The sequence below is a fragment of the Antrostomus carolinensis genome, unplaced genomic scaffold (assembly GCF_000700745.2).
Source record: "Antrostomus carolinensis isolate BGI_N321 unplaced genomic scaffold, ASM70074v2 scaffold39708, whole genome shotgun sequence".
Classification (NCBI taxonomy): Eukaryota; Metazoa; Chordata; class Aves; order Caprimulgiformes; family Caprimulgidae; genus Antrostomus; species Antrostomus carolinensis.
In genome coordinates, this window is record NW_010335730.1 from 1 (window position 1) to 9,027 (window position 9,027).

The 9,027-nt window shown below is 53.5% G+C and overlaps 1 protein-coding gene across 1 annotated transcript in view; it reads left to right on the plus strand.

Moving 5' to 3' along the window:
• The first annotated feature begins 3,704 nt into the window (after window positions 1–3,704).
• The window catches only part of CEP68 (centrosomal protein 68), a 7,104-nt gene continuing 1,781 nt past the window's right edge, over window positions 3,705–9,027 (plus strand). The window contains exons 1-5 of the mRNA XM_010174653.2: window positions 3,705–4,118; window positions 4,913–6,352; window positions 7,569–7,691; window positions 7,907–8,003; window positions 8,865–8,995. Of these exons, the coding sequence (XP_010172955.1) occupies window positions 3,744–4,118; window positions 4,913–6,352; window positions 7,569–7,691; window positions 7,907–8,003; window positions 8,865–8,995 (2,166 nt within the window). The 5' untranslated portion in view covers window positions 3,705–3,743. The remainder of the gene's footprint in view (window positions 4,119–4,912; window positions 6,353–7,568; window positions 7,692–7,906; window positions 8,004–8,864; window positions 8,996–9,027) is intronic.

Below are 9,027 nucleotides of genomic sequence, written 5' to 3' on the forward strand. Positions count from 1 at the left end.
ATCTGCCATTTTTTTTCAGCCGCAGAAAGGCTTTTCGGGCAGAAAGCGTGCAAGAAAAAGAGCATTAGAAAGAAAAAATTCAAAACTCAGATCCCGCAGGCCTAAAAGGCAAGAACAGTGTGGTTTTTTTCCCTAAAATAACCAAAAATACCCCCTCCCCAGCCAGACCAAAGCTGGTGGGAGGTGGGAACTGTGTCAGCATCAGCTGCTCCTGTGTGTCCACCCGCCAACGATACCCACGGACGTTGGGATGTCACTCCTTGGGACAGAGCTCTCCTTGTCCCCGGGGTTTTGTGCGGCTCTTTGGCAGGCAGGCACCTTCCGACGACGCCAAAAAGTTCAGGTATCGCTTTCCTAAGAGATTCCCCCTGGACCTGACCCCGCTGAAATGAATGAAACAGCCCCTGTCTTCAGCTCGGAGCTCAAAAAGTGGCGGGGGCCCCTCCTGTGCCACCCCACCGCTGGTGAGAGAGACAATGGAGGGCTCTGGTGTAGCCGGGATTTTTGGCTGATTTCCTGTGTTTTTAAGGCCAGTGGAAAGTCTCCACGGTGCCTAAAGCTGTGGTCGTACAGCCCTGTTTGTAGCTGTGTGTCCCGAGGATTTGGGCTGGCTTCATCCCATCGTGAGGGTTAATCTTGATGCATCCCCACCACCGGTGACCCGACCTCTGAATTTTTGCAGTTTTGTTGGAAAATGGTGAGAAACTTTTATTTTCTAGATGCTCTTGTAAGTTGGGATTTGCACTTAGTGGCACTGGTGTTTTCAGTCTGGTTTTAAATACAATTTTGTGCCTGATGATTGTTCTTCATACGGGGACGTGCGTTCACCTTCCCCATCTAGTTTGCATCCAAGTGTGATTGTGTGTCCTGAAATTAATTGAAATTAGTTGAAATCAATTGAAATTCCTGAAATTAATTTTGAAAATGCAGTGAAATCTCTGGTGTCTCTTTGAATAGCTTTAAAAATCCTGAAATGAGCAGATTTCCTCTCACTTATGTGTATTGGCAGGTTTCCTGGTTTTCTTTTTAGCTTCAGATTAATTTCTGGAGATTTAATGAACCTGTGAAGCAGCACTTGCTCCTTTTTTTTAAAGACTGATGGCACCACAGAAATGTGTGTCACTGGAAATAACCATGTGCGACGTCGCTTTGAATTTAACGCGGCGTCTTCTTAACGATAAAGAGGTCCCGAGGGCGATCATTAATTACTGCACCTTCGGTTTAAAACTTTAAAGTCTGCTTTGTTCAGCTTTTCTTTCATTTATCTATTGTTTAAAACCACTACTCAACAGCAGAACTGGTTGTTGAGGTGTTTATATCCCAAACTGCAGATGTCCAGCATCCTCTTCTCCTGAGGATTTATTTTGAGATGGATCATTTTGGGATGTACGGCGCTGCCGGTACGTGTGAGGAGGGATTAGAGCCGGTGAGGTGCTCCTTCGTGTCGTGGTAACTAGTGATGTTCTCTTGCTGAATCACCCAAACCCCACGAGGTGAATGTGAAGCAGGCTGTGCGGCTCTGAAGCGGATCCTGGAATTTCATACGTGGTACTTCACCATTCGTCACCCCGACAGCTTTTTACTCGTTAGGTTTTGGTTGGAAGAGGCAGAAACCAACCTGCCAGCATCATTTTTCCTTGTGGCTGAGGCCCTGGCTTTCAAAGCTGGTAAACAAATATATCTCAGGGGGGATTTTCTGGGTGTTTAAATCACCTGTAAGTTGGGGTTTGACCTTTTGGCATTTAGCTCACTAATCCTTGCTCACGTGATTGTCTAAGTAAAACCAGTTGAGAGGGACCAAACGGGAACTGGTGAAGGCAGGTGGGTAACAGGGGGCTGCCTCCCGTTTAAATTCAGAGATGTAAAGATCTATATGATGATATGGAGAGAGTTGTGTGTGAAACACACGTGGATTGACAAGTGGTTTGGGATACTCTTTCTGTCAGCATCAGAAATCTGCCTTCTGTTAAACAAAATATATAGGCTGATACACATTTTAATGATACATTGTTGTATAATATGTAGGGAATTAGTTTATTGATTGCATTTATTCAGTTACTGTGCCTTTTCATTTGGATATACAACCTTTTTTTTGGGGCGAAAAAGCAATACCATTGATTTCAGGATCACTTGGTGCACGTAGGGTTGTACTTGATGGTGAGTAAGCGATGAGGTGGGTGAGCGCAGGTGTCGGCGGAGGGACAGGGCTGCACGGAGGGCTGGGAGAGCCCAGGCTTTGCTCTCCCTCTCCACAGCTGCTGCCAGGCTGAATATAGCTGCCCGGCTCTCGGGGAGGGGGAGGCAGCTGCGGTGCCTGCCACGGCTCCTGCTGGGGATTCGGTCTCCCCCAGAGACTTGTGTCGCTGCTCTCTGTTCGCCTGCTGGGCTCTGCCCGTGGGGAAACCCCCATCACCAGTAATAAAATGAGATGGTGACAAAAGAGCTGATGGAGGGTGTGAGTATCAACTCGTTTCCCACTTCCAAGTATTGTTTGGGAATATTTCTCTCCTCCTTCTTTTTAATGTATTTCTTTTGAAGTTGAGTTTGCTGTTGATGCTCCCTTGGCTGGCCTCTCCATCACTGGGTACCGGCAAAACCACTCTGCTGCTGTTTTCCTAATGCTGGCACCAGGATTCAGGCTGGAGCTGCTGGAAGAGGCTTGGTATTGCCGGGGCTGTGGGGATTTTGGCAGCGCTGGTTTCTGTGAGGTGTCATTTGTGTTCAGAGTCTTTTTGAGTCCCGCCAGCTTGGCGAACGCAAGCCGAGGTGCTCGGCTCTGGCTGGTGTTCACAAAACAAGGTCTCCCCTGTGCCATATATTGAATCTCCTTGATTTGGCTCAAATCTCCTTGTCCTGCTGCAGCATCTGAGTCCAGCGTGGGCAGCGAGAGGGTGGTGGTGGTGGTGGAACATCTTGTGTGGAGCACCCAGGGCTCAGGCTTTGGGAATAATGTCTCACATGAGAAGGATTTGCAGCAAGGTGCGGTGTGCTTGGCTGTACAGCACGCCTGAAAACGTGTCGGCGATTGAGCAAGTGTTTCCATTCATTAGTTTCACAAAGAGTTAATTTCATTAATTGAGCTTTGAGCAAGTATTTCCATGAATTCATTTCACAAAGACTTAATTTCACAAGTTGAGGGAGAAGCTGCAGAGCTAAGTAACTGCCACGTTTGGGTTTTACAGCCTCCTACCTCCCCCTCCCATTTTTTAGATGTACTGCTCACTTCTGGGCCTCTTCCATTTCAAGGTTTTGAGTTTGTCTCTTAAAAACCCCGGAACTTTCCACCCTTCAGGGCTCAGCCACGCTAACAGGTGCTTTACAGCCTAGTTAATGATGTCTCATTTGGGCCCAGTAACCTCCTGCTTGCACAAATTGTTTGTGAGATTGGCAATTAATTCAGGAGACAGTCGCGCTGTGCCAGCAAGGTAGAAAGCACAGGCTTGTTCTCAGTGCAGCCAGAGCTTTAACTAGATTTTCCCTGTGTGTCACGTTCCTCAAAACCAGAGAACACTGCTAAGACATGAAGGTTTGCTCTTTCCTCTGCTCCACTTGATGCACCAAGATGCAACTTCATGATTTTGGGGGCCTGATGCAGACCAAGCTGAAGCTCTTTGTTATTAGACATACCCCATTTCTTTACTTGGCGTGGAGACGGGGAGGGACAGCGAGTTGTCACTGCTGTGTGTTGTGTGTTTCAGAGAGCTCAAGGCTTGGCATCGTCTTGCAGAAGAAGTTCTATCCCGATGGCCGTGGATGTGGGAAAAGCACTTTCTGAAGGCTCACTGAGCAGGAAGGCTGAGGGTGATGGTAGGTGGGACACTGTGGAGGTGGAGACGGACTACCCGGAGCTCGCCGACAGCCTGCGCCGGCTTCTAAGGGCAGAGGAAGCCAAGCCCTGCCCGCAGGGGACGAAGAGTGTGGCAGTGAGGGGACGCAGTGGCTTGGCCACTGGTGTCACCCAGGGAGGCTCGAGCTACCGCCAAGAAGTGTCTTCAGCATCTGCATCCAGATCTCCCAGAGCAAGAGGAAGCGTCTCGGAGACGGAGGCTTTAATTTATAGAGATGAGGATGTGCCTCGTCACGTCAGCCACCGGTTCCTCTCCTCAGGAGAGCAGCAGGTGAGGGGGCTGTACCTACAGGTGAGAGGGCTGTACCTACAGGCGAGAGTTGTATGTACAGGTGAGAGGGCTGCTAGCACCGGCGAGAGGGCCGTACCTACAGGAGCACAGGTGAGAGGGCTGTTAGCACAGGTGAGAGGGCTGTTAGCACAGGTGAGAGGGCTGTTAGCACAGGTGAGAGGGCTGTTAGCACAGGTGAGAGGGCTGTTAGCACAGGTGAGAGGGCTGTACCTACAGGTGAGAGTTGTACGTACAGGTGAGAGTTGTATGTACAGGTGAGAGGGCTGTACCTACAGGTGAGGGCTGTACCTACAGGTGATGCTGCATCTGTGGGAGGTCCCAGGTGAGGTGGGGACTTGTCTGGACTGTCCTAGCAGCGACTTTCCATCTCCCCCAGCCAGCGTGTGCCCATCCCAGCCCCAGGCTGAGCCGTGTGGTGGGGAAGGGTTGGGGTTTCTGAGCTGTTGCCTCCGTTCCCATATTGCTGGCGCAGAGCTGGAAAGTCACTCGAGATGAGGCTCCTTAAATAAGTATTTCTTGCTGCCAAATGACTCGTGCAGCTTCCCAAGCCCTCAGGATGCCTTTCCTTAAAAATAAGCCCCACTCTGGGCTCCGGGCAGCTGCCATCCCACAGGCAGAGCAGAGTTCCCCTTCCAGCCTTCTCTTACGGCAGGTCCAGGGCTGGGCTTTTGTCACCATGTCCCAGCACAAAGGAGCCTTTTGTCTGGGTGCTGTGCTTCATTTTATGTATCTTTCTCTCTCTCCTTTTCCTTTTCCCCCCTGTCCTCGAGCAGGTGAAGGCATCAGGCTGTTGGGAGCCGGCATCCAGCCCTCCCAGCCGGCGCAGCTCTGCGGAGGAGAGCATCCTGGCTGGCAACTGCCAGGGTGCCCGTGCCAGCCAGCAGAGCCCAGGGCTGGGACCTCAATCCCCATTTTCCTCCACCCCAGAGCTTCTGAGGCCCCAAACCCCCCTCAGCCCCGTGACCGCCCTGCGGAGCCGCTCTGCCTCCAGCTTCTCCACCCTGTCTTCAGAGGAGAACGGCCTCTCCGAAGAGCCGACCCGGAGCTTGCCAGCCAGCGCAGACCTGCCTTCTCCTGCGGCCGCCGCCGCTGCCACCCGGGCCCCGTGCCACCGGTGGGGTGCGGGCCACCGGTGGGGTGGGGCAGAAGGCAGCGTGCCACGGGTGCACCAACCCTTCAGTCCTCTGCTCGATGACCACAGCATCGTGGAGCGCATCAGAGAGATGTCGTCCTACCAAGCTGATTACTGGGCGTGTGCCATACCGGATTCGTTACCCCCGTCTCCAAACCGCCTGTCACCCCATTGGAACCCCAATAAAGAGTACGAGGACTTGCTGGATTATGCTTATCCCCTGAAGCCAAGGTACAAGCTGGGAAAGATGCCGGAGCCTTTCTTCCATGACTCAGGAATAGGTTTGGACAGCTTTTCTTTTTCCCCCGAGGGCACGTTGAGATCCACCAGCATCTACGGCCAAGGTGGGCAGGCTCGGGGGAGCGAAGAGAATGGCCATCGGAGGTTTGTGGCCTCTGCAGAGAGGTTCTCCACCCCAGGGCCTGGAAAAAGAGGCTGCTCAGGAGCCGGCTCCTACTATGAACCTTTACCTATTGCAAAAGCACCCTTCACACAGAGCACTTCCTCTCATCCTCCCAGAGGCTTTGCTAAGGATGTAACGAGGGAATCAGCCGGGCTGGGCCCGTTTGGCCACCCTGCTGCGGATGGGAGAAGCTGGTGTACCCGAGGGAGCCCCTTCCTGAGCTGCAAAGGGCAGGTGAAAACCACCAACAGGTTTTTACCTACAACACAAGTGCTTCCCCTGAGGAAAAAAAAAAAGGGCGATGAGGAATTTCTCTCCCTGCCTCCAAGACTGCGGGAGCTGGAAAAGCTAGCTCAGTTTTTATCCAGCCTGTCCTTAACTATAAGGACACCAGGGCACGACCACCACCACAGGGATGACAGGCAGCTCCTTCCATCCCAGTTGGCTCCTTTCGGAGGAGCGAGTGGCAGGGCTGAAAGGGGGAACATTGAGGATGGTGCTGGGCTGAGGCACCCCTGCAGCTCTCAAAAGCCCATCTGGGAAAACACTGAGTTACGTGGACAGATCCATAGGGATCCTCTGCGGGGACTTCATCCTGGGGACACGTTGGATGAACCGCGGGTCACGGGGCATCCGAAGAAGAGCCAGCAGAGCGAGTCCCTCGCCCAGTGTGTTAAGGTAGGATGGGACCAGAATTAGGGTTTATTATGGAAGATCTCACATGAAATACACCTGTATTTACAGCACAATTAAAGCTTCCCCTTCTGCCTGATGTGTGGTGCCTGGCAGCTGGTAGTGACTGATGCAGGGAGGCTCGTCAGAGCACATAATTTCTTCTGATGGAGCAAGAGCCCATCCTGCCTTTCCTGGGGCCCAGCACCGTGGGGAAATGTGGCACTCGGGGAATGTGCTGCACCGGGGACGATGTGAGAGCCGTGGTCAGGGCTGGAGCAGCGTGAAATCCACCCCGTCACTCCAGCTCCTTCATGTGGCCTGGCCAGCCTTGCCCTTCAGCCTGGGCTCGCTCACCTTCCCCAGGCTGGGGCCTCCTTACTGGTACCATAAGGCCCAGCAGAACTGGTGGGGTTTCTCTGAAGACTTCCCTGATTATTTAGTGAATTTGTTTTGGGGGGGCAAGTGATGCCTCCTGCCCATCCTGCCACCGGTGCTGTGCTCCCCCAGCCAGTGAGGATTGCTCTCCACCACCTTCCCCTCCGTCCTCCTCCCCGCCCCAGCCCCGGGCTGAATTTGGGAGCCATGCAGGAGAGTATTTAATCACACAGGGAGCTGCAAACACCAGTGCAACTCATCCCCCTCTTGTATGGGAGTAACTGCCCGTTCAAAAGGGTCGGCATTAGGCTGTGTCTGTCGCCCCAAATCCCAGTGCCAGGGAGAAGCAGCTCAACTTTAGAGCAAAACCCCAGCCCCTGAGGAGCAGGAGCAGGAGCAGGAGCAGGGCTGGAGTCTGGTTCTGGTGAGAGCAGAGACCCCCTGGGTTTCATGCAGCATCTTACAAAAATAATCCCTTACTGAGACACTTTAAAAATAAATGAAAGCACTTAATTGAAGGAGCTGAACCCCTGGGGAAAGGCAATGGCCGATTAACTGCAGCTCTGGTGAGGAGGAGGGTGTCTCTTTGGCTGGGAGCTGGTGGAGGCAAACCCCTTCCTTCAGCCTGGCTGCCCCTGGAGCAGCCATTTCACGCTGACCCTCAGTTCTTGCCCCACAGTGGTTTTGGGGTGTGTTTAAGGGTTTAATTTGCTTTTTGCTTTATTTTTTTAAATTCTTTTTCCCATGGACCCTTGGTTTCTGAGGTGTAGGGATGTTTGCGTGCCCTGCTGTCTTTGTCACAGAAGTGGCTCAGTAACCCTTTCTGTTCTGCTTGGTTAAGCAGATGTTTTGCTGCCAGCTGGAAGAGTTAATCCGTTGGCTGTACAGAGTGGCGGAGATCACCGAGAGCTGGGTCCCGGCCTCGCCGGATGCCGAGGGCACGAAGGCGTCGCTGCGCCGCTACTTGGTAGGTCTCACCGCTGGCTTTCCTCCCTCCTCTGTGGTACCAGCAGCACGAAGCAAGGCACCCCTGGTGTGGTCCAGGTGGGTGCTGCAGGGTGCATCAGGGGTGCAAAGCTGAATTTGGGAACACCGGGAACCTGCTCCCTGGGCAACCTGCCGCAGGGGTGTCTCTTCCACAAAACCCTTCTCAGCAGCGCTTCTCTTCTCCTCCCTTCCCAGGAGTTCAGGAAAGACGTGGCCGAGCACCGGAGCCTGACGGAGAGCGTGCTGGAGAGGGGAGAAGCTCTCCTGGACTGCATGGCCTCGAATTCACCAGGTGAGGAGGAGCGCTGGAGCGGGGCTGGTCCTGGACACAACCAGTGATGCTGCCTCCCTCCCAGAATCCCTGGCCCCACCCGCATGGGGACGAGGAAGCGGTGGGCACAGGCTGTTGTTCAGCAGCTTTATGGGAATGAAAAGGGTTTTAGAGCTCTGGTGCTGCCTGGAGACTTGGAGGTTTGAAGTGATGACTTGTGCTTTCAGCTGCACCATGCTTTGCCCCTCGCTTTGCGCCGTGCTGTCCACTGTGGGTGATGGGTGTTTCTGCCTCTTTGGGGTCCCTTCGTAGGTTTTTATCTGAACCACAGCATCGTTGGCTCCCGCTGGGCTGGGGGATGCTGTCGGCACAGCTGGGAGGAGCTGCTGCTCTCCAGCCCAGGAGGTGATTTTCACACCCTGCTTGCGCTCGCTGCATCCCAGGTGGAGTGTCAGGAGAGGGTTTGGGGACACAGCCCAGCCTGGCTGGTGGCGTGGGACACGTGGGGCCGTCGCTCCGGTGATTTGGTGCATCCTGCACGAGGGATTCCTTAAGGGTGGGCTGTGTCTGCAGTCACCAAAGGGGCTTTAGCCATCAAGTGCTGCATTGTGGCTGGGCTTCCTTCCACAGCCCCAGAGGTTTCCTCTGAGCCCCTATTTCTGTATCTTCACTCTTAACATGGAGCCTCCTAGGTCACTTCACCCCCCAAACCCCAAAACTCTGCATCACAGCTTGGACGGGATGAAAATCAGCTTATTGATTCCTAACGCTCTGTTATGTCCTTCAAAAGTCTGTCTGGGCGAGTGGAACTCTCTCCTGTTGCTCTTACAGACATGGAATTGTCGTGTTACTCCCACCTCCATCGTCTGGTTTGTTTTCCAGCTCTGAGAGACACGCTGGGTTTGATTGCAAAACAGTCAGAGGAGCTGGAAGCCCACGCGGAGCACTTGTACGAGTCCGTTCTGGCGGCTGTGGGGCCTGTGCAGGGCGCGGACGGGACGGAGGACGCGGGGGTGCAGCAGAGAAGCTGTTCAGGGGGGAAGTT